We start from the raw sequence: 25,437 nt of genomic DNA, 5'->3' as shown, positions 1-25,437 counted from the left end.
AATGGTCGTTGCAATTCAAAAAATGTATTCTAAAGAGAAATCTTTTATTGTTGTTCATTTGATGATCCGAGGAGTTAACATTCAAAATGGTGAAGAATCTTCATAATTCTAATTATCCGTTTCTTTGAAGACAAACGTGATTTGTTGAGATGGTTATTTGATTCCTCTCTATCCTGAATTTTGCACTAATGATTTGCGTAACAATACCTATAATGTTTATTTGATTTCTCACTATCCTGATTTTTGCACAAAAAATGATTTGCTTAACAAACTATAACACAGAAGCCCACAAAGCTTGTCCTTCTTTTCGTCCATCCCCAACTAGATTCTTACAAAATTAGTTGCTCAGATCATCAAAATAGGATCGTTACAGCTCTCATTCTCTTTCAACTATCACATAAGATGAGACATGAGAAAAGTCAAACGAAAGAACCCCATTTCATGCTTTTCTTTGGCCACATTCTTTACTTGCAAATCCAAAATCCAAGCATCGCATGTCCCGAAACAAATAGCCATAAGCCACAGTGTAACAAAAGCCATATTGTACACAGATGCTAGTTTTTGAACGGGTATTTATCAGATAGTCCACATCAAGATCATGGGCTTGTCATGTGGCATATCTTGATGACCAGCCACGCATCTAGCCCGCATAACATTCATGAAATAAACAAACAAACAAATAAATACCCCCCAAAAAAATACCAAATTGCGTTTATATACATTCCAAATGCTCATCTATGCAATTGTTTCTTATTTTTTTTCGTGTGTATAGTAGTGTTAAAATTGAACAAACCTTAAACCTGTTTTAGTTTAGATTGTATTGTTCTTTGTCCAGGAGCGGAATAGATATGGTACCGCATGTCTCACAATTAAGACAATCTTTTTTCTAAATAGTATATTGAACTCTTTGGACTCTCGTCCTTACTTGGGCCCGAATCGAGCATATGGGCTCGACCCATATGCTTTGCCCAAGCCCCCTGTGCTGTTTCTACATCGTGGACCAACCCATGGGTGAGACGGGTTCGGCCCACCACAATCTAGGTAGTTAATCACCTCTCAATCCCACGGAATGTGAACCAAATTTAAAAAGGTGTGAGAGGAAACGGGAAGAGAGAAGCAAACAGAACAACAAACACAAAGGTGAGAGAAAATTACGGCCCATGACGTGTTTTAATAATTAATACCCGTCAAGAATCTTGGCAGGTATTAATTATCAAAACGCGTCATGAGCCTGTCATTTTCTCTAACACAAAAAAATAAAAAACGTATACAGAAAAACAATGGAAAACTTGGGGTTAATGATAACTAGGTGCAGGATCATAGGAGTTATAAAATACTGACCCTAACACCCAACAAAAACCTTTTCCTCAACAGGAATGCTACGTACACACCTACGTGGTTGGTAAGCGTGTACTTATCATTTGTGTTTCCCCGCCTACATAATTTCTTTTACATTAATTCACATGTTTTTGCTAGAAAGACAGCCACAAGTAAATATAAATATCTAAAGAAGAATAACATCACTCAATACTCTATAATTAATTACTAATTTATACTCTATACAAATGTGTCCGTTCCTACCAAGCCTCCAAATCCCCAATTCAAAATTCCTAAAATTATTTTATTTTATAAAATTGTGAAATTAGGAAAGAGAGTGGAAAGTTATGTGGAGAGAATTGGTAAGCTGGTTATCTGGGGGAGTGGAGAAGTTGGTTGGGAGTGTGTGACAAGTAAAATGCAAAAGAAAAATAATAAAAAATAAAAAACCGAACAACTAAAAAAAATTCAATTTGAAATAAAAGTGCCACACGGGGAGCTACCTCCTTTTTAATTTCTATCCCTTTCTTTTTCTCTATCTTTTATGTTATCCGTGTATTGAACGCGCACAAAGCTAGTTCTACAGAACAATAGAGGTACTATATGTAATTAGAATCTCTAGTTGGATTTCCCGCCATTAAATAAAACAAACTAAATTGTCATGTACAAATGCTGCCCAAGCGTCTCTTGACCTCCTCAACAAATCCATCTCTAGGAATAATTTCATCTTCTTTTGCAGCCTCAACATATTTCAATTTCACGACCCCTTTTTTCAGTTCATCCTCACCCACTCTCACCATCAGAGGGATCCTTGACTTTTTTGCATGCTCGAAGTGCTTCGACCGTCTTGTAATTGCAGAGAATTCTGCGTTCAGTTTAGCAGCCCACAATTCACTTGCCAATTCGACAGCAAGAGGCAAGTCATCCATCGAAACAGCCACTAGGACTTGAGTTTCGGTATCTCGGGTAGCCTATAAAGAAGGAAAAAAAGAGCAAGAATATCAATGCCTCAACCATGAACCAACATGAAAGGGTGACGGCATCTTAAGTTTCCTGTGAAGTCCAATATAATTAATCAATCAGAAATAACCTTGCTCCACTACATACGGTTTTGGATCACAGTTTTCAAATCATGACCGGTTTGCTTTTTTTAACACAGGCATCGGAGCAGAAGAGATCACGTGCAGGGTGCCCAATGATGGGTAAAATCAACTTAATGGTCTTCGATGCCAAGTGGAAGACTACAAAAGATCAATAAAAAAAAACGCACCAGCACCATCTCATCATTTATCCAGATATTAGGACACAGAAAGGGGAGTGTCTTAACGCATGTGCATGCCCAACACGTGTCAGACATACATGTTTCCCAAGACGAGACGACATGTCAATGCCCCATAGTACACTATGATTTCATTTCTTGTTATTCTTCTCTCCTGTCTAGTTGTTGTGGATAATGAAATTACTAGTGACGGCCAACTTTCTTAGTGAAAGATTGCATGAACTGCATTGACCACCGAAAGGATGTCACTGTTTGGAATTTACTTCATAAGCCTATTCAGATTCAATATGATGTGCTCAAGTTATTTATGCACGGAAAATGGATTTCATTGATCAAGGGTCTAAAACAATGCGAGTAACTAGCACCTGATTCTTGTCTTTATTCTTCTCCATTATAGCAAATACCCATTCAATTCCAAGACCGCAACCGACTGCAGGAACCTTGTATTTAGTGAACATCCCTATAAGGTCGTCGTAACGTCCACCAGAAGCAACAGAACCAACCTGAAGAAACAAATAAGTTGGATTAGCTAATACACATTACAATTCATACATAACCATGTGCAGGGGACGAAGGAGGGGGGAACATATGGATTGTCTTTATTGCTTCTCATAGAATTCCATTTGCTTTCTAAAAATCCAATAGGAAAATTGGGCAACAACCTGAACATTTGACATATGACATGTTGAACATAATCAATTAATGACAAACTAGGCTTAACACGTTATATGGCTGGAGAGGGTGGGGGAGGAAAGTACAGGGGAAAAAAAACAGCTCTAAATTCACAGTAAAAAGGAGAAACCATGATTACCACTTCATCATGATGATTCACCATACATAAATGATTAAACACACCAAATGCAGCCCACAATCAACCATAAAATTTAGGAGCTAAAGAAACTAGCAAGAAGAGGTTCTCAAGTTCCCAGATGTAACATCATCGAATCCAAATGATGGACATAACATTGAAAGTTGTTGAACTTGTTCTGAAGTCAACAAGGTGAAGAACACAAAGAAGATCTACAAGCTAAAAATCAAAAGTATACCTGTTCTTCTTCCCCTTTAAAAACAGCTTCAAATATGACTCCAGTATAGTAATCAAGACCTCTAGCAAGACTCAAATCGAAAACCACTTTGTCAATACACTTCGACCTCTCCAGCAATTTCAACAAAATTTCCAACTCATTCAGAGCTTTAAGAGATTCCTCATTTTCTAGGAACTTGCTTCCTTCTTGTTTAAGCTTAGATAAAAGTTCCAAAGGGGCCCCTCCTTAAGTTGACAAAAGTGCCAATTACATCTCAAACATCACAAAATGAAACAACAAAACTACAACTAAATACTTTGATACTAACAACTCAATATGATCAAGAAAGTAGACTAAGGGGTGGTTCCAGTGCATGGAAGGGACCCTCCCTAACTGGGTCAAATGCCCAAGTTCAATACTCATGCATGCAGCTTTCTCTAACAGTACTTACCTATTAACGGTGAAGAGGACATCAACTAGAAATAAAAAGTGAACAAACGAACTTATGCATCAAACAACATTTCATATTAAGAAATTTTCAGAACGGCATCTTACAATGCAAAATCTTATATCCTCCAAACAAAGTTCACCCATTGACTCCTTACATGCATACTTGTCAAACATGCTTGTAAATTTGGAAAAGAACACATTAATATTTATTACCGGTCTGTCCCACTTTTGTTTATCCAATTTGGGGATTCCAACATATTAAAGGGATACTATTTTTACAATTTATAAACTTCACCTTCCAAAAATGCCCTTCATTCCTTTCTACTTGGATAATTTATCAAGGTGAACTTGTTAGCGCGTCAATTCAAGAGAGAAGGGAAAAGGGGAAAACCCATAAAATTTCAGTCTTCAACTTTTCAAATGGACAGACATTTGGCGACATTAAAAAGAACAGGTCGTTTAGGGTGGTGGTGGTGAATGGTGATGTGAGCACCACTTGGGTGGGAGAGCACCCAAGTGGATAGAGGCCTCCAAGTTAGTGTTGCAAGGTGTATACAAAAAGTGTGTGTGAGATACACCGTGTGAGTGAGGTGTGTTTGAGCTCCAAAGTTGTGTGCGCGCAAAGTGAGTGCACAAGTGTGATATCAAGTGTGAGCGGGTGTCCTAGTGTAAGGAGTTCTAAATTGTGGCTTTGTGTACTTTTGTTGTGCGTACAAGTGAGCATCTAATAAAAATGTACTTTGTTTTGGGTCCACCAAACTCAACAGTTTCTTCTTTGTTTTCGTCAAATGGAATAGTTTCAATACTGGAGGAGGATGCCAAAATCCAAGTACGCAATCCATAGTTGTTAATCCCGTTCCGTACCGGCCGGTACGTACCGGTTTTGAAGAAAACCGGTACCCTAACACCCCAATACCGTTCCGGACCAAATACCGGTCGATACCGGTCGGTACCGGCCGTTTCGGGAAATACCGGCCGGAAAACGCTTGCCGGCAATTCCGTCCGGAATTTTGCAGAGTTTTTTTTTTTTTTTTTTTTTTTTTTTTTTTTTTTTGGAACGCTTAAAAAAATATTTTTGTTCTTTTTTTTTGTTCTCTGGACTTGAGAAAAAAAAAATAAAAATAAAAAGTTGCCGGTTTCAGAATTTTAGCAAAACGTGGGCTAACCATAGTACGTGCGCGAGGCTTAAATTCCGGATTTGCACCCCCCCTGCGCACGAATAACCCGTGACGCGCACCCGGTTAATTGGTTTCCGAATCAGTTTTTCCAAATTGCCTTCGGCCACGGCACATTTTCCCGAGCGCGCGAGACCTCTTATTGGGTTCTCATTCACAAGATCACCAGTGTGCAAAGTCATTTAAAGTGGAAAAGAGTTTTGTAACTAAGCAATGTGGGACTAGAGAATCTCTAGTAGAGATATTTTATGATGAATTGTATGATATGGAGGATTTTTTTGAATTATAATTATATATAATTATTATATATATTGTAGTTGCGGTAAATCCGAAACGGTACCCGGTACCTGACCGGTACCGGTACGTACCGTACCAGTAGAAAAACCGGTACCCTGTCCGAAACGGTATTCAGAACTATGACGCAATCAATTTCACTTTAAAATGTCCTAGCCAATATCATTCAGGATTTAGGAAAAGAGGGGAGATTCTTTATACTTAAAACTGAAAACTCAACTAAGATGGGCCGCTGGACCTCATTTCAGGTAACAGTAACACACAGTCTATAGCCTTCCGAATGAAGTGCCTTAAGCAGAGAGCATAAGTGTATAACTGAAGATAAAAATTAGGATGAATGTTCACCATTTCTTCTCTAATCTGCTTGAATGTTTGCTTGTCCAACTTGTCAATAAGTGAACATATTGTTCTGAAGTTTCAGCTGGCACTCCACATTCCCAACATGCCATCCAGCAGCTTCCGATGATTCAGTTTAACCTGTGAAAATATATACTTCAATCAATAACCGGGAGAGCACTTTACAGAAATTCAACCGAACAAAAAGGAGACAAAAGCGGAGCTGTCTTTACGAGAAACAGCATGGCACTGATCCAAGTGCCCAACTAGCTTGACGCCAAGAGCGGTACCAAGCACAAACTTAACGACATATATTGATTCTGCACCATACTTAATAAGCTAATTTCATACAATCATATTCACGATTTTATTATACTTATACTTCCATTTCAATAGCAAAAATGCCACATGCTAAAACCATGACCGTAAACATCAGATATCGATATCAAAAGGGTACTTGTTGATCTCAGAGCAAATATAAGTTACATAAAGGCCATGAAACTCTTAAGTAAAGTAGTAAAATAAATCTTATTCAAACATTATGCGCACAAACATAATTAAAGGCAATACAGTCCATAAGATGATCGGGTAAATTAAGTACCTCATAATCACCAATATTAAGCTCATCCAGCAGTTCCGTCATAACCTTTATGACCTCAAAGTCTCCCTTCATTGTCTCATATTGACTAGCAATATCAAAGTCACATTGATAGAATTCACGGAATCGTCCCATAGATGGGTTATCCCTTTTATAAACCTTCCCTATTTGATACCTTTTACATGATCTCAGGCTATTCGTAGCATATATCTAGCAAACGGAACAGTTAAGTCAAACCGTAGTGAGCAACGCTCTCCACCCTGTCCAAAAGTCCAACAAAAAGGAGGGGTAAAGTTAGCTTATTCAATACCAACTCCATTTTTCCACTTAAAATTGTGACTATGCTAATAACAGTCCAGGCCAGCACGAGTTTTCAAACTCTTTTTTGGATAGGTAAGCATATAAATGATGTTTCCATCAACGTGACATTTGATGAAGCTCTGTTTTTTCTTGCTTTTTTTTATAAGCAACCCTTAATGGTCAAAACCAATTAGCCATGGGTAGAGAGATTTTGGAGGTGAAAAATAAGCAATGTGGGACGAGCTCTAACCCAAATCCCTTTAACCTTTAGAAATTCCAAACAAATCGACCAATTGAACTAACTTAGTTTACCTGGTCAGCAAGATCATAAATCAACTTTGAATCTTCCCCGAGTTTCCCCAACAGAGTTTCTCTCAATTCAAAGGCGGGAGTATCCAAGGCCATGGCACCATGACGCTTGAAAACGTCCTTAACAATTGAGAATACCTTCTCCCTTGTGACCATATCACCTTTTCCAAAATCACGAGTACCCTGATATGTAACAAGACAACAGTCAATATAAAAATGGTTCAATCTCCTATGGTCTGAAAACAATAGAACTACTTTCTATCAGGGGGCAACAAGATAAAGAGCAACTAAAATGAATCACAACATACACATAGGAAATAGAAATTCAGACAAATTCATTCATAAGATAAACATCACTAGACAACAGAAAATAACTAGTCAACGTATACACATGCATTCATGCCATTGCCAACTCAGTTTTCAACATGACAAATCTTTTTCAATGACTAACAGGAATGTAAAAGAGGATAACATATTCTACAAGAAGAGACCATTGCAAAGGCACATGCACTAAGATATAGCTAGAAAGTGATGGGTAAAACATGCTCCATAAAGATCTAACCGCTCCCTCCTGTGAGGGGCTATGGTTCATACAAAAAAGTAGCTGTCACCATTGCACTCCAACACAACCAAGAAAAGTAGACACTATTCTCCCACTGGGCCATTGCAAGTTTGAAATCTACTTCATCCTATGCTGACACAGACCCATCCCTTAAATACTTTCACAGGCGCATCCAACCTTATTCCACAATGTTTCTTAGGCCAATACTTTTGGAATATGTATCGCAAAAGGTGTGAATTTTGTCATATAGGAAGGAAGAGTAAAGCAAAAGGCACAAAATATAAAAATGTAATAACATGTTTGTCTCCATTTATTTTCCAGGAACTCCCATAAGGCAAGCATTTGGAAAGTCAGCATTTCAGCAAACGTCTCAAACCTATATATTGATTAAGTACAACCTAAGAATTGCGTGAATCACGATTGCCAATATTCAAAGCTTTATGCCAAAAATAAAAGGTAACTTGTGTCTGAAATAAAAGTGCAAAATTTTCATCACTCTATATAAATCGTTAATCTAATTCGCACCATTCAGTTGAAAACAAACCAGAAAACATGATCCCAAGCCGTAAACATGCAAAATAACAAGAATTCTCGGCTTCGCACCATTACAACTCTACCTTCAAGAACAATATGCAACGCTAATACTCAACTTTGTTACGGTAAACAAAATTCAAACAAAGATAACTTTGAAATATATTCCATAATGTTTTTTCCCTCATTACCTTTGGAGGCTTGGGAACTCTTCTACTTTCATTGCTTTCCAGGATCTCTTTCACTTTCTCCAAAAGCGTGCCAAAGCCTGAGTTCTTCGGGTCCAAGAATGCAAGAAGATCCCACGACCATTTCTCCAGCACGGCACGCAAAGAAGGGTCACCTTGCAAACTATCCTTAATAGACTGCACCAGAACACCAGTTCCTTTTCCTAAAACCTTCTTTCCCTTTTCCACAAGTCCACTCCCCTCGAGCGAACAAGCCGTGATTGCCTCCCAAGATACAATCTTCCTCACCGTCTCGGAAAAGCCATTAAGCCGTTGATGCAAAAATATTTACCTTGAAAATATTTTCCTCATATTTCTAGCCAAAACAACGGAAAACGTGTAAAATATTTTACAAAAAAAAATTTACGTCCTAACAAACGGAGCCCATAAAAAAACAAACACGTAAAATAGTGTCCTATTGAACGGGCACAAGACCACAAATTTCCCAACACACCTCATAAATTGTGCTCATGATTCAAGTTATCCAACCCATGCAGCAAACACCAATGAGCCCTTCACTCAGATGGTACTCCTCCCTCAGTGGAGATATGGTTCGAGCCCGTGAGAGGCGGTTTAGGGTTCAGAACTATAGCTTGCCTTGGAACCCTCTGTGGACTAACATACTGTATTTATTTGGTAGTAAAAGTAATTTAACAGGAAAAACAATAAACAAAATTAGGTTGACAAAATTCAAAATGGGATCTTGGCAACTATCATTCTCTATTTACTATCAAATAAGATGATCACAAGAAAATCACACGAGAGAATCCGACTTCATGCTTGTGGCCATGTTTTTTACCGACAAATCCAAAATCCAAGCATAGCATTATCCCGATCATATCAACTTTCAACTCTTGGCAACGAAATTGAGAGGCAAAAAAAATCATCAACAGAAGGTCCAAATTTACCCAACTACAATTGATATATCAACCAAAGAGCCACCAGTACAGCTTATTTTATTTCACTCCTCCACATGATATAACAGCCAACTAATTAGAACACACGCGATCATAGGTTAAGTTAAAAGCCAAAAAAGAAAGGCCAAATATCAGCTACGACGTTCGTAAAGGTCTACCCAGTGCTAGAGCCTAGATGTAGAGGCGCAAAAATAAAATTTACTTGAACCATTAACACAATTGATCTTATTGCCACTTGCAGTACAGCCCATAGTCGTCGCCCGAAAGATAAAACAAAAACAAAATTATTTCAAGTTTTATCTGTTAATTACTTCATCCCCCTGATTATCTTTTTCCTTAAGCAGGAGCAAGACGCTCAACGTCTGGAGAGGACAACCAGCTAATCTGACTGTAGACATCACTTGTGTATCAACCATTTGCAGCAAAAACCTGGACCTCAGCTTACTCCTGCAACCAACAGAAAAAAGAATGAAGCAAAAACTGATGTAAAGAGAAGAAGCAGCTTTATCTCTGCAACACCAAAAATCCAGACTGACATAACTAATAGTGAATGGCCTTAGCATGACAAAGATGGAGAGGCAAAGATTTGCAACTCCATTCATCGAATTGACCTAATCGGCACCATGCCATTCACCACTCACATAAACACGGCGAACGAGTTCCTTATGACGTTCACGACATGCATAAAAACAGGGAAAAAAGGGGTTCAAGCATAGTAGCATACCTGCAGGTTTCTGGCAACCAGTTTTCAGACGATTTCATGCCTTTACCAATCTGCAATCCCTGAAGTCAGAACGACTAGGAGACAGTTTCTTCTCTCTCAAGCCAGGACATCGATTTCCACATGTATGTTCTGTTCCTCAGTTTAGCACCGATATAAGCCAAGGCAAATAAGTCCACAGCACATCAACTCCCATATGGTCTGTTGTATAGATCACCTGAACTGGGCATCCGGAACTTTGAATCCTCATAACCAGTGTGGATCTTGTTAAGTCCTAATACCTCAGTTCTTAGGAGTTCTGCCATACCCAGATCATTCCCATTCTGAACCTCATTCCAACGACCCCATTGACCATTCACCATCGGTGCAGTTCTAGACTGTTGAAGAGGGTGTTGTGCAAATGGGGATAAGGTGTTGGTTTGTGTTTGCTCCATAATCCGTGAAGGGCTTCTGTATGCATCACTAAGTGGAGAAAAACCATTCCCCATGTCAGAAAATCTCTGGTTCTGTAGCGGAGGAAAAGACCTTGGAATCAAGAACTGTGAACTAGCCTCATTTCCAAAGGCATTTAACTGTGAAGCATAGTTTGGTCTCGCTTCTAAGCCCGCAGCACTATTAAGCCCAGGTGGAAGTCTCCCCTTACCTACTGCCAAAATAGCAGGATCCATAAACTCTAGATCCCCGGTAATATTTTCTGTTGTCGGTACCTGATATGGGTTTCTCAATAAAGAGGATGGATCTAGAAAATGATTTCCTGCAAAATAGGGTTTTTAATAAAAGGGTCTCAATATAACAAAATATGTGGTCAAAACACGAAAGAAAGGGAATTAATACGAAATAACTAACCAGACATTGCATCAAAAGTTGGTTCCATTCTCTCAGTAAATCCTGGGGGTGGTGCTCTGCTGGGTCCAGAAAATCCAGGAGGGGCAGAAATTTGAGCTCTTGAAACTATTACAAAACATCCGGGAGGAGCAAGATCAGGGGTGTGTCAGAAAGAATAACCACGTAACAGAAAAGGAGGCACAAACAAATAATATTGGAGTAAAAAGAGAACAAAGGAGGTGAACAGCCACAGTAGAATAATCCATACATATCTGAATCATGCATTTCAGAACAGCTCTACTATAATAAACTACAGACAAATAGACAATCAAATACATGAAGTATGAACATTAGTTGCTTAGAGACCTGTGACCAACTTTTTAGGATCAGAGAATACTGTATAAGCTGAAATCAATCGTAACTCACCAAAAAGCTTGTTGGAAGATATATGAGAGTGACTGCTAGCAAAATTATCCGATTCCTCAATGTTACATGTAGAGGAACCATTATGATCACCATGCTTGGGAAAATCATGGCTTAATGGACGGTCCTTCAGCACTAGCCCAATGTTACTGGAAGATGGTTCAACATCGGACACTTGATTTCTTCCTTCCTCTAGTCTCGCAAAAGAGAACCTAGATTGATTGCTGTTTTGTACTTTCCAGCAACTTGACAATTTAAGAGATCCTAGATGTCTATCATCTTCACCCAACAACTTAGCCAAATTCTGAGGAGATGTTAACGACTCTTCCCATGAATCGAAGTCCATGGACAAAATATTGGAGATTATGCTGCTCTCTCCCATACCCGTAGCGGTGTTTTGGTCAGCATTGACTGCTTCGCCTTCAAATCTCCCAACATGCTTCTTTTTTGGTTCAAGTGGAAGCCAATAGGAATCGTCAACTGTCCTCTCCGGATCAAGAGAACTACTAATTATATCCTCAGGGAATCTATTAAGTGCTATTGGAACATCAGATGTGTGCAGCAGCGAACCTTTGTCATTTTTGTCATCTGAAATTTGAGGATCTACTTTGAAACTCGTTGAGCCATAAGAGTCCTTTTGCTGAGAAGAATAAGACCTGGAATGATTAGAGAGACAAGAGGAGGGAGATGAATTACTTAAGTATCTTGTGCGACTTAAAACCTCTGGGTCCTTGAATCTCTGATCATCAAAGTACCGTGAATCCCCTAGCACTTCAGGAGATACAAATTGTGAATGTATGTCTGCTACCTGAGCATGGGAATCTGATCTCCAATCAGACTCTTCTCTGGTAACAGGATTTAATATCCGATCTGAGTGTTCCCTCGCAACAGAAATATGAGGAGACTTCGGCAGTGCACTAACCAAAGTATTATCAGAATGTGAACAGTTAGGCCTGGTATCCCCAGAATGATGACAGCTGTGACGATTACCAACGTTTAATTGTTCGATACGTGACAATGAGTTCTGAATATTTCCATTAGAGAAAACATTATGGTCTTTATCTGCAACATGGCCATTTGACCTCCCAGAACGGTCAAACAAATTCGTAACATAGGGTGCTGTGCCAATGCATCCATCTTTGTCCTCTGATGCTGGAAGAGAATGTAACTGACCATTCAAAGTTGAAGTAACAGGCAGTCCCTCTGAAGCAGTTGTTGGAGCTATACCCAACTGTCTATCAGGTTCCAGAGCTTCCTTTTTACCACTATGCAGAATCTTTTGGCGTTCTTCGTGAGAAATAAGCTTCTTTCTAGCATCATCATTCAATAGAGGAACCTGAGTTGAGCTTGCAACTGCGGTTGAACCACTGTATGCTTCAGGCTTCTGTTTTGAAGGTCCATTTGCACAAACTAAAATTGAAGGTGGCTGGTGGCAATTAGACGCACGCGGTCCCCTGGAAGAATATAACATAATCGTAAGTTACGGACTCGTCCTAAATTACAGAAGATGCTGCAGTTCAGTTAGTCGGCATACCATGAGGCTGCGGAAGGAAGAGGAGCAGATTGGCCGGAGCTACTATTCGGTGGAGAACCTCTAACACTGCTTGCTGGATTCTGGAGCCACATGCAACCATTAGACTCAAAATGGCTCCCAAATTACTGAAACAATTACTATTCACAACACATTTGTCCAAAACCAACCACAACAAGATTGGATAGTGTGGCAAATGCATTATTCTCAACTCTAAAGAAATGCTATCACAATAAAATAAAAAGTTCCTAAAAGCTGGTCTCGTCTTGCTTCACAAGTGTAACACACAGCTTAGACAAAAGAAACTAGTCAAAGACTTCATGGCAAACTATTAATGCCTTGTTTAAAGAAACAAAAAGGTGAACATGAAAGTCTTACATTTGAAGCACTTTTAGTAATAGGTTTTTCTGAGGTAGCGGAGCCATTAATGTAGTACTCATCTGCCGGGGGTGGTAAAACATTCCCTGAACGCCGTTGCATGTTAATTGTGGCACCAGTAATTTGTTGTACTCTACTCCTTTAAAACCACTATGCAAGTTAATTAGCTATCCAAAACACTGAAAATACTTGATACAAAAGCAAAACAAAGTATTCTTGATTCGGGGCAAGGCACAAGACAGCCAACCTTTTAATTGATAAAGACCAAAACAAAGAGAATTTAAAACTGGACAGGTGGCGACAAGACTAAACATATTATTGCCATATGATTTGAATATAGAACTAGAACTTCAACCTAAAGCACAGTGGAATAAGCGGTAGTTTCAAAACCTCGACATTATGCACACTTCAGACCCCACTAACATTTCCAATAATTCAAAGCTTACAAGCGCTTTCCCAAACAACAACCAATACATAAAGCCAGAGTAGCTTCCCAAGAATCCAAATGTGCATTTGGTCAACTTTTCATACAAAAATATACCAGGATGGAGGGGAAACAAAGAAGACGGCCTGAGAGTTCTATGCATACATATATTTCATCTCAATTCAAAGCCAATTCGACAGTAGGATTTTTAATCATTGCAGCGGTAAGGTTGCCCCATGTGACCTGGGGGTCACGGGATCGAGTCACGGAAACAACCTTTCTACTTGTGGGGGCAAGCATACATCCAACTGTTCATCCTGCAGTAGCAATAGCTTCGTGCACTGGGTAACCCTTTTCAATTGAGATGCCAGGATCCCAATCTAAGTTACCTGGTGCGCAGATGATACCCTTACGATGAACTGGGAGTGGGAATGTGGTAAGCCATATGGCCTATATTGTGACAAGATAGGATAGGCTTGTGCATACTACAAAATTTAACATGTACTTTCTCCATGCTTCAATAAATATCTAGAAAAACAAGTGCTAGTTTTCAAATTGATCATGCAAAGAATTTTCGAGGAGCATAATGACCAAAATTCAACATTTTTTTCTCCCAAAAATCCACTCTCTAGAATTTTACTTTACAAACCGGGGACTGGACTTGGGTTGTTGGGTATTTGCCAATACTGATAAGGTATATTTTTATTAGAAGTTAAAAAGAGGTTGAACTCGAGATCAGGATGTTCGTAGCCTTCTTAGGAAAAATATCAAAGAAAACAATCTTAAATTTTCAACATTCCCTGACAAACCGATCTCAGACAAGTCCATAAAAGGCCGAATTTTATTTAAATGAAAGCAAATCAAGAAGGGAACATTGGACATATCACTATATGAAGATACCTTGTGTACGCCGATATTATTTCATCCTTGGTGAAACTATCCTCTTGTGTGCCAATCTCGTGCAAATATAAACAATCAGGATTGCTGCAAGGCTACACCAACAAAACTCCAAAACTCAATTAAACCAATTTAAGGAAGCATGATAACTAAAACACCAATTTCCAATAGAAATTTACCATCATACCATATTTCTCAGCCAAGCATGACAATACTTAGTGGTTCCAAAACATGCCCTGCCAAGTGATATTCAAACATATATGTAAAAGAAACACAAAATACAAGATAAGTCTTGGAAGTGAATGTGTGCCTACCTCAAACAACTACCATCCAAGACAAACCCATGTACTGATTGAATACAACAAACCGCTTCCTCCTCCTTTGAGTAAGTAATATAACTGGGATAGAAATGACAAAAGAATTATGTCACTTCTAAAGGGAGTTAAACACTAACAATAACTCCACTTGAACTTACACACTACAAGTATTGTTTGCAAATTGTTGGATAGATCCAGCTGCTGTCCGAGATATAGACACCTTCAGCACCTTTCCATACTGACCAAAATACTCTCTCCCCTGGAGGAGCTGCATGCAAAATGATAAAGCTATTAATACAAAGGTGTGTACCCCTGCTGTGTTGGGTGGTGTGGGAATGGGGGGACTGAGAGAGAGAGAGAGAGAGTACACACATCTTCATCTACCAGATCAAGAGGTAATCCCACAATGTAGACGAGATTCCGTTGAATCACTCGCACATTGCTAAGATGCTTTCTTCCGTCCAATGTTTTACTTTTAGTCTTTTGCGACTTCACTTTCTTCTCCATATTCATTTCAGCAACCAACCTGCTAGGTGTTTCAGGATGAATACGATGGTAATAATAAATACACTCACAATAATGCCTTCACAAATGAGGGGGGCATATTTTCCTTGTTGCCAACAAATTCCAGATCATAACCTTTCACAATTTGATGTCATCCCCACAATCTTTTCCTTGTTATAGGGAATGCGGCACGCTGGGCACCGCCCTTCTGTCTCATCCTTTTCAGCCATGTCCATCAGGTGATGCCAGCACCAAACACAGATCTGCCAAAAAGTTACAGTTACGACACTCTAAATAGAACAACGCGCTAGCGGAGAATTGAACAAAGAACCAAGAAAAGAAAAAACATTGATCTCAATTCCATGCTGTTAACAATACTGATAAATAATGGATTTTTGTCGGTTGTTATTGTTTCTGAATTGTTGTCTTTATCTTTTCCAATACGTATCGCATTCTTAATCTTTTAGTTAGAAACTTAGAGCTGGTTTGAATGACAAAGGTAGAGCAACACATCGCATTCTTATTCTTTTAGTTAGAGCTGGTATGAATGACAGGTAACATTCTTTTAGTTAGAGATGTAGAAAAGGGCATAGTTTCCTTTGACATAACTGGGGATATGCTTTTAATGAAGCCTATGAAAGGGGAAAAAATCCTTCTACAACAAGAAATTGGACCAAAGATTGGTAAATTACAAAGAACAAAGAGGATGCGAAGGTGGAAGACGAAGAATAATGCTCTATAAATCGCTCTAGGTCACTCTTTAGGATCACCCTCAGGTCAACTCTCCTCATACAAATCCGTAGCTCTAAAATTCACCGAAATGAACTCTATTGAGCTTAAGGAAGAGGAAATATACATCCTAGTAGCACTTCAGCTACCTTTAGGCATCAACCTTCAAGTTGGAGTTGCTTCACATAGAACCAAAGAAAACTAAATTACCAAGAGCTTATGAATTGATCACATTACTCATTAGCCATTATGAACATGCAGCGATTGATGTTACTAACATACCAATTTAAGAACACATGGAGTGACCTAAACTGAAGGACTCGCTCTCTGTCTTCTCCGTCTTTTCTCCAACTATATCACAAGGGCTCCTATAAATTTCTGAATCTCCGATGTTGAAAACTCGGACACCTTGTGTATGGAGTGTGTCTGGCATGTCCAGTTGAGCAAGCACCCAACAAGTTATGACTCTTATAATCCCTCGTAAGGAGGGAAATAATAAAAACTGAGAAACAAAATGCCTTACGATCCCCTACTTGCATCGATCTAAAAGTAGACAGGTAAAAACAAAAAGGAAGGGGAGTTAGTGATAATAGAAGATGCCCATCACTTTATAACAAGTGGTCCCGTCCTTGGCTCTCTCACACTCTCACTCGCATACTAGAACTTAGATTCCTTTTCCGACTCCCTTCCCAAATCAAGAAGGAAGTATAACACAATATTTTCTCTATTTCCTCGTATAGAGTATCCAAACAAGATGTTGGGATACCACTATTCTTTCTTTTCTTCAATTTCCTATTCTTTCCTAGATTCCCACTCATTGCTGTCAAGACACATTAAATCTCATGACCGAGTACGCCCGCCCCTTCTTTCAAGTAGGCCACTTTTCCAGAACGCAATCCGGGATAACCGTAACCGTGTATAACAGAAATTTATCTTTGATGCGGTCATTTCGAAATGCCCACCAGCTGACTTGCACTGATAGACCCCTAATTTATTGGCAACTTGGAATTAGGCACTCTTCTTTTGATTGTTGTCAACTAATCTCTTCAATATTCCATCATACTCTGTGTTAGAACATATCTAGCCTCTCTTGCCACAGCCTAATCATTTCTCGGAGAAATAGAACTGAGCGAAACTTCATACATTCCTAAAAGAAAGTGTTTTGACCTTAGTCTAAAACCGATAAGTGTACCGAGTCACTTCATGCTGGAGTCACTTCATGCTGGAGTCGGTCCGCTGGCACACAACTGGTTCAATTTTTTCTGGTGCTTGTATTTTGCGTATTTAGATATATTTTTTCTCTATAAATACATTAGATAAAATACCAAGAATAGAACATCAGAATTTATATATATTTTTTAAGTGTATTGATACTGTATTGAATTAGCTTATAAAAATACATAGAAGCCCATCTTACAAGCTTAACTAGGGCCTAGCATTACCCTAATTATTTCTCTTTTGCAACACTTCGTAGAGGTAGAGCATTAAAAGACAACAGAAAGATTCACACGTAACAACAGATACAATTGACAAACTTGACAAAGAAAAGGTTAATCAAACATTCGAACCTCATAACCACATTTGCACGGCTTCAATTGCTGATCGGTCAAATCCATCTCCTCCGCGCAAAGAGGACAAGTCTTCTCTCCCTCGCTAGTCATGTTTGCCTGCAATATAAATACCGTTGATACTTAGAAATATTCTAACAAAGAACTCAACATTGCAATCAATTCCACAGATGCACATATAGTACTAAGACTATTGAATACATACTCAAAAGCCAAAAGGCTAATAACCAACCAAAAAAAAAACATAAAGCCAAACTGAAAAGTGACTGAAACTGAAAACATTCAAAAATTATGTCCCGGGTTTTTTGTAATAAGTTTATTTTGGCCTAGTGGAGAGCTGTGAAATTGAAGCCCCTACCTTTATGATAAAATTACTATCTATCTATGAGTGCTCCTACTGACTGAAAGTTTTGCATGTTTTAATCCACGTACACAAAAAAGAATGGTAACTCATCCATGGTAGAGAAATTCGGTATGGTGCTCACTACACCTCCATAATATCTAACAAGTACTACGTCGATCATATAGAACACCAACACATAGAAAGCAGAACTTCCACCACATCATGCACCATGTAAACATAAGTAACCCATTTTCTTAACTGATCGACATTCACAATACAAAAGAATCGCAAAATGCCTAAAAGAACTTAAATCAAATTCAGGGCTTCCCTCTCTTAAGTAATTCTGGGGTTTCTAAATAACAAACTCCACTAGCAAAACCCCAAGAAACAACTAACAGGGAGCTGAAATCCAATTCATTTTTACTAAACCCCAAAAACTCCCTGTTTAAGTCCGGGAAATTCCTAAGGGGTTGGCCCAGTGGTCAAGACTTGGGACTTAGGGATTTGCTCCATCCTAAGGTCTCATGTTTGAAACCTCCTAGGTGCTATCAACTCTTTGGGGCCAGTCCATACTGAGCTTAAACTAGCCCGGACACTTGAGTTACCAAGAAAATAAAAGGGAAATTCACGACTGTGTTTAACGAACGGATTGGCAACATAATCACTCAAATCAAACCAATGAAAACATCAAATCAACGTAGTGAGTCAATTAAAAACTCGAGCTATCAGCCTATCAAGAGCAAGTCACGTGACATGAAATTCAAATCAACAATCGAAATCAGAACTTCATCGAGAACTAAATTAACTAATCCCGGTAAAATCTCCAAAATAAAAACAAACGATATGAATTACGGATCTTGACCTTGATGATTGAAATAAGGATCTGATAAGATGATGGAGAAATAAAATTAGGGCTTGAACCAGACTGGAAGACTTACAGTGGTAGTTGGAGGGCGGCCGGTCGAGAAGAGGAAGAATCGGAAAGGATGAGGTTGTAGAGTGAGATAAAGGAAGAGCGAGGGAGGGAGGGAGGAAGATCGTCTTTATAGCTTGATGGATTTTCCCAGCTGTTGCTTTCTCAGCGTCGTTGTCAAGTCATATCGAATGGTTCGTTCATGGTTTTAGATTTTAAATTCTAATTATTATTTTTTATTTTTTCTTTTCAATTATTATTCGTGCCTTTAATCAATACTCTATTTATCTCTATACTTATTATCTAGAATCCCAAAACAAATAGGTCTTAACGCAGTGTTTGGATGGAAAATTAGGGGACATCTCTTCTTAACGTTAAGTTATGACTACTAGTTCATAAACGTCAAATTATTTCTGATAAATTATAAATTGTAAAAAATGTGTTATATATTGGTAGAAAAAAATGTGTCAGATGTTTTTGATTTAGTGGAGACAAGCTAACTTTTGACAAAAAGTAATAGTATCGCAAAAATAACTTTGTTAAATGCAAGAAGTTGTAAATAAAAAATGTTAGTGAAAACATCCCTAAGCATTATTGTTTGGGAAACTGAGAATTTCATACTTAATAGTTAATATTTAAATTATTTACACTATTTTTTCACTTTGAGTCGTGAATATATAAAATAAGTTCCTTTATATGTGTCAAAATTAAAGAGAGAGAGAGAGAGAGAGATGATTTTTTGATTAGTGTGAGTATGTTTCATATCGTACATTTTTTTTGGATGGTTGATTTGACATATAATAAAGTTTTAATTGAACCGTTCATTTGCTGCAATCAATAATTTGGTTATATTTTTACACTTTTACCGATAAGAATATATTATTACCGGTAAAAGTATACAAATAAATTTGAGTCACTGAATCCACCAATGAACGGTTCCGACCTGAATTGTCTCGTCCAATCAAAATTGAACCAGAGAGGAGCCGGACAAGACAATAGAAATTTGTGAATATAAGGATAAAACTAAATACATCTTACTCAATGAAAACGCTTCAAAGAGGAATGGGTAGGAGGGAAGTAAAAAGAGGCGAAGAAATATCAAAATTATTGTACCTAATAAATTAACCTGTTTATTTTTTCTAAATAAAGTTGCGTATCAATCTTGAATTGAAAGGTTGACAAGGAAAATACTTAATTGCCTTACCATATAAAGAATAAACATGAGATGTTTTTCTTCTTTTGTTTGGGCCAAGTATAGAACTTTTCTTTTCGTGCTTGTTTGTTTCTTCTTTATTATACTTTTCGTATTTTTTGTGCAAATGCGTGTCAGTACTTTTAATTTTGAAGGCACGGTAATATTATTTTAGACCTATTCAATTCTATTTAGTTTCACAAGTAATTCGCCACACAACGTAATGCTTTTTAAACATATTCGAAATGAAGTATTAAATCTCATTTCTTTGAAGTTTTTTTTTATACAACGGTTGTTTTTAACGTCATTTCACCTAAGGTGAATCTCAGATATGAGTATGATCCCACCTCATGCGAGATAAGCATTACAACTAATGGTGAATTAAAAATCCCAACAAAATATACTTCTCAGAAATTTTCATTTTAAGAATAAGCTTCAAATATGGTTCATCTAACCAAGTTCATTGGCCCCGTTCCAGTTTATCTTCCTTTTGTAAAAGTTAATTTTTCCAATTTTCAAACACAAAATAATGAAAATGAAAAATAAATTATTTTGTTTGCACGGTATAAAAGATCTCAATGGGATCTATCAAACAAAATTCATATTGGTAAAATATTTATATGCGTAAACATATGATTTTTGAGCTTGAAATTACCCTATTTTTCAAAAAATACTTTTTCCACAATCCGGAACACCCCATTTAATAGTCTAACACAACAAATGTCACCAAATTTGTTTAATTTCGTTAGTTGCATTTAGGAATGACATCAGAGATATTAAGAGCAAGTACACCAGCATAAGTGAAATGCTTTTTTAGCTACTTTTGAGAGGAAAAACTCAAAAAACATAACTACACTATATTAGATAAAAGGGTAGGTAAAATGCATTTATGAACAATACTTTCTACTTTTACGGAGTACATTATAGCACTGTTCACACTATTTTTTTTCCTTTTTATTGTTTCATTCTCTCTCTCCTCCCTCCTTTTTCCTCTGTTTTGGGTAGTATATGTAATATTTGAAAAAGAGAAAACAACATTTTAATAGATGATAGATAAAATGAATAATATTGGTGCAGTGTTGAAAATGATGAATAACAAAATGTGCAATATTCATTAGCATTTTTAGCTCAAATTTTACCTTTGTTGGTGTACATGCTCTAAGAATGTATAATCATACAGGTTTCAACTTGAATTCAATTTTCTGAACGTCTATTAATTCAAAAGTGACATTTCTATCGCATTTGTTTCTTCAACCGATCGAGAAAAATAGAAAAGCAAAATAGTTCAAAAGATTACATGTAACCAAATAAGGAGAAGTGTTTGAGATCTGTCTACCCAAAATGCTTAAACAAAAAACCTACGATCTTCAATTCCATACAGATCATGAAACCCAAAATCATCTACCAACAGTTCAAGTTGTATTGAACAAAAAAAATCTAACGCGAATAATTACTATTAACCGCAAAGAATTACCTCTGGCCACAAAGAATTACTCTTGACCTCGAAAAATTGCTGTGCAGAATTACATCTGTCCGCTATGAATTAGTTGTGGCCTCGAAAAATTATCATTGACCGCCAAGAATTAGTCAGTACTTCTGGCCTTCTAGCCGCAAATAATTACGCACTTGGCTGCGAAGAATGACCTTGCTGCCACGTGTGCCAGTTAAAACAACCCTTGCACGTTGTCGAATTTGCTGTTAACGTCTTCTTCCCAGCAATTTGGGCCCGAATACTGTCGATTTGCGCTCCGAAATCTCCTCCCGAATCCTGCGCCACTGTACTCTCTCTCCCTCTCTCTCTAACTATACATGTACTATGTGCGTATTTTGTCAAGGTATGCATTATTTCAATTCTGTAAATAGGCCGTTCTTTATCTCATCCCCGGATTTTCGAAACGTTGTGATAGAGAGACGATCTATCCACTCTTTCGTCCGATGTGGCTAAAAAAGCCACTGAATTCAACGAGAGAAATTGGGTCGGAATTACCTCCCACCCAGAGCGTGGGGACCGAGCATGCAAGTCTTGCAAGATTACCCTTCGCGCGTACACGAAGTAGGATTGGCGTGGTAAGTGGGATCATCATCAGTCTCTGGTGTGCTAGCGCGGTTTAAGGAAGGGGAGGAGTAAGATGAGTGAAGCGAACGAAGGAACGGTGCTAGAAAGGAGGGTTGTGTGGGTGGGCTTGGGGCACGTCGAACAGTCAGTTTGGGCGAACCACGAGAGCTCGAAAATCGCGACAGAAGCGCGGGGAGGTAGACCACTCGTAGTGCCTCCGCCCTGTAACGCTGTTGCGTTAGCTGACATTGGTGGTTCAGCGAAAGACAATGAAGGGCGTTTCCACTAAAAATTGAACGCATTTTATTATCTCGATTTCACAAATAATTTTTTTTTAAAAATTTTACTATTTCGTTTTCACTAATAAAAAAATTATTAACAATATTTTTTGTTATAATAATTTTATTCACAAATTTATCGATAATTTATTTACTACCGTATATTGCTGAAAATATCTAACAATTTTTCGATCATAAATAAAAAATTTACAAATTTATATTTATCTACAAAATATTCATTACCGAAAATATCAAATAATTTTCCAACCATAAACAAATTTTTCACTAACGAAAACACACCACACCGTAGACGGGTCCCTTCTTCACCATGCGAAAGATACTCCCAGCGAATTTACATACGTCAAAGAAACAATGGCGCCTGAAAGAATCAAACCCAGAAGCCATCGGAGCGAAGAGCTACGCTTATTCGGGAGGCCCGGGACAAACCCACCACTATCACAAAGGTTTGGAAATCGTTCCCTTATTTCTTGTTCTTATTATGATTCATCTTACTCCGCTTTTTTGTTTTGTTTTATTTCCCAATAGAAGGCCATATGTCGTTCTTTTTCCTCAAACCGAGTACGAGTATGCATGAAAGCAATTTACTAGCCAAACTGGAATGTAAGCATAAATTTGAGCAAAAGATTATTTGTAGCATGCATAAATTTGAGTAAAAGATTCATTTGTGCCATAGTTGTGAAATTAAAAGATACAAAATAGCTTTAGTTCTTAAAATAGTTCTTTTTGAGTAAAGACTTTACCTTTCTCGATTTCAGTTGAAGTTTGAGCAAACTCAACTTGATATAACGGGTGGAGTAAGTTTTAGGATGCGAGTTTGGGTGGAAACTTAAGCAAGGGCTAAAGATGCTCTAAGATAACCTCCAATCTTGAGTAACGGCATATCTAATACTACAAATAACTCACTGGCAGCCTCAGGTTTTTTTCTTTAATATTTCTTTGGGAAAAAAGAATAAAGTTGATTTATTTCGTTGGGTGCATCATTTTGGAGAGTTGGTGTTTTTCCCCCTATTCAATTTGGTTTTAGTTGAAATGGTGTTTACTTCAGGTTTGACTATTGAAGTTTTGATTTGATTTTATTGTGTTTCGCAACTGCCATAGAAAATCATAGCAATGAATAATGATCAAGAATGGATCTTTCTAAGGAGGATTGGGAATGTCATATTAACTAAGTTTTTTTTTGTGCTTCTTTGGTTAATAGGATTCAAGAGTTCTGATGGCATTAAACAAATTATCATCATCATCGAAGATGCTTGGTCCTAAACCCATATTGCTGAGGTATGTGCTTCAACTCCTATATGCATGTGTATATGTAGGATTTTTTTTTATCCTCATAAAAAGTCAAAAGGCTACAATCCCTCAGACAGGCAGGGCATGAACAGAAAGACAAACAAGAAAATCCCCTACAGATAACAAAATCCGAGAAGGGGGCAAAAAGTTATTGTTAATGGCTGTAATAACCAAATTTGCAGCTTCATTTGCTTTACTCCGAAGGCATAGCTCTATTATCATTGATTATAGATGCACAGTCCCAAGGAGGATCGTCTTTTGAAGTGCATAACAGAATTTCCTGGTCATCCTGAACCTCATTCCTTTCAAGTTCCTAGTCTTACCAAGAACACAAGCATAACGAATAACCTTTCTTTCCGCTTGTAAAACTGAAGAAGCTTGAATATTTTTTGCAAAACCGCAAATGAGACTTCCCTTCCAGCCATGATTTATCACTGCTATAGACGCTGTGGAACTGTATCTTTTCATGGACGAATCACAGTCTATTGTCAGAGCTCCTTTTTTGGGTTTTTTCATTGGATAGTTTAAAGTTTTTGCAGAATGACTTTAAATCGACATTTGAGCAAGATTCATGTTTAGGCCTCATTTATAGTTTACTATAGATGATTTCGGTGTCAAGGGTTTTGGTTGATGCAATCACTGTCGCGTTTTGGCAACTAGTTTACAATATAAGTGTAGGTAAAGAAATGGAAGAGTTGAATGCTATATCAGAATCTCTTTCCCGAGATCTCAGTGGTTTGATGATTGGATAAGTCATGTTATCTGGTGCACCAATTGTAGCTCCTTTATTTATACCCAAGTTCAGCCGGTCTTATTTTCTACTTAGTTAATAGCTATTGATGCCTTGGGAAACGCACATCTGCACGTCTATATATTGTATCTTCAAACTATGATAAAGCAACTGAGACTGGTCAGGGAGATCTTAACTTGAAACAAGGAAGCAACTTTCTCATAGAGCATCCTTGATTTGTACTTATGAACAAGAATTTATGCAGGATTCTTAATCTTAAGTTGAGGGTTCACTGCTCAAGCAGTCCATTTTTTTAAACTGCTATTACGAATATGTGTGCAATATTAATGCTCTATGTTTTGCTATACTGCACAAGCTTAACTTGTTTGGCATCGGGCAAGCTATGGTGGAGTATAGGCAATTTTTTCTTTGTGCTGAACTGCTGATATTTGAGCATTGCTGTAGCCCAACTAGCTTATGGATCCCAATATACGTATGATCTCTACGGACCTTGTGTCAGCGAGTGTCTCCTACGCTTAGCTGCAAGGGCTGGGATGACAATTTGCTTCAATTTTCCAGGGATCCAATTAGCCTTTACGCTGTGGGTTGAGGAAAAGCCAGTAGACAGAAGGTTAGTGAGTGTTTGGGACAGGGGCGGTGAGGGTTTTCTCTCTTCGGGGTTGGGTAGGGAGGCGGTGTTACCCGAAGTAGGATAAGATGCATGCAAAAACATAATAGGGACATGCAAAATCAGGTGGTGAATATGAATCAACTGGAATTTTAGAATTCTCAGTTAATTTCTCGAGTTTGCACTTTCAGTTTAGCTTTTCTAGCACTTAACATGTGCACTTTATGTATGTCTTCCTGACCTTATCTACTAATGTACTAATTTTCAATTAGTGGGGCCTTACCCGATCCTTCATCTTTAATGTCACGTGTGAGTTTTACTTCTGTGAACCATCAGATGACTTGAACGTTGA

At 37.9% G+C, this 25,437-nt stretch overlaps 2 protein-coding genes and 1 pseudogene across 4 annotated transcripts in view; 1 reads left to right on the top strand and 2 right to left on the bottom strand.

Moving 5' to 3' along the window:
• Positions 1-1,824: 1,824 nt before the first annotated feature.
• LOC131331613 (histidine--tRNA ligase, cytoplasmic-like) lies at positions 1,825-10,082 on the bottom strand (annotated as a pseudogene).
• LOC131318785 (L-ascorbate peroxidase, cytosolic) overlaps positions 7,348-25,437 on the top strand; it is a 53,260-nt gene continuing 35,170 nt past the window's right edge. Inside the window, exon 1 of the mRNA XM_058348870.1 lies at positions 7,348-7,351. The gene's annotated coding sequence lies outside the window, so the exon portion shown is untranslated. The remainder of the gene's footprint in view (positions 7,352-25,437) is intronic.
• On the bottom strand, positions 9,307-19,058 carry LOC131318665 (uncharacterized). Of its 3 annotated transcripts, XR_009197808.1 has the most exons (15): positions 18,919-19,058; positions 17,638-17,736; positions 15,476-15,603; positions 15,209-15,362; positions 14,995-15,104; positions 14,834-14,917; positions 14,707-14,755; positions 14,523-14,614; positions 13,199-13,337; positions 12,824-12,903; positions 11,771-12,743; positions 11,293-11,728; positions 10,888-10,992; positions 10,045-10,795; positions 9,307-9,767 (listed from the first exon to the last, which is right to left on the bottom strand). XR_009197808.1 is itself a non-coding variant. In XM_058348647.1 (13 exons), the coding sequence occupies exons 2-13, from the start codon at positions 17,728-17,730 to the stop codon at positions 10,227-10,229; spliced, it is 3,054 nt and encodes a 1,017-aa protein (XP_058204630.1). In that variant the 5' UTR covers positions 17,731-17,736; positions 18,919-19,058; the 3' UTR covers positions 9,307-10,226. The 3 variants fall into 3 exon arrangements, 1 of the variants encoding a protein (XP_058204630.1); XR_009197783.1 differs by having other exon boundaries at positions 11,293-12,743; XM_058348647.1 differs by having other exon boundaries at positions 9,307-10,795; positions 11,293-12,743.

Source organism: Rhododendron vialii, chromosome 1a, assembly GCF_030253575.1.
Source record: "Rhododendron vialii isolate Sample 1 chromosome 1a, ASM3025357v1".
NCBI lineage: Eukaryota > Viridiplantae > Streptophyta > Magnoliopsida > Ericales > Ericaceae > Rhododendron > Rhododendron vialii.
The sequence above is the reverse complement of the archived record's forward strand: the minus strand, read 5'-3'. Positions and strand labels throughout refer to the sequence as shown.

What these genes read in the sequence shown, in the direction of transcription:
- LOC131318665 (XM_058348647.1), bottom strand. Translation starts at nt 17,730, where the DNA reads ATGACTAGCGAGGGAGAGAAGACTTGTCCTCTTTGCGCGGAGGAGATG. An exon ending in TTGATCTGGTAGATGAAGAT is followed by an intron (nt 15,105 to 15,208) that starts GTGTGTACTCTC and finishes TTTTGCATGCAG; the next exon opens with CTCCTCCAGGGGAGAGAGTA. An exon ending in CTTCCTTCCGCAGCCTCATG is followed by an intron (nt 12,744 to 12,823) that starts GTATGCCGACTA and finishes ATATTCTTCCAG; the next exon opens with GGGACCGCGTGCGTCTAATT.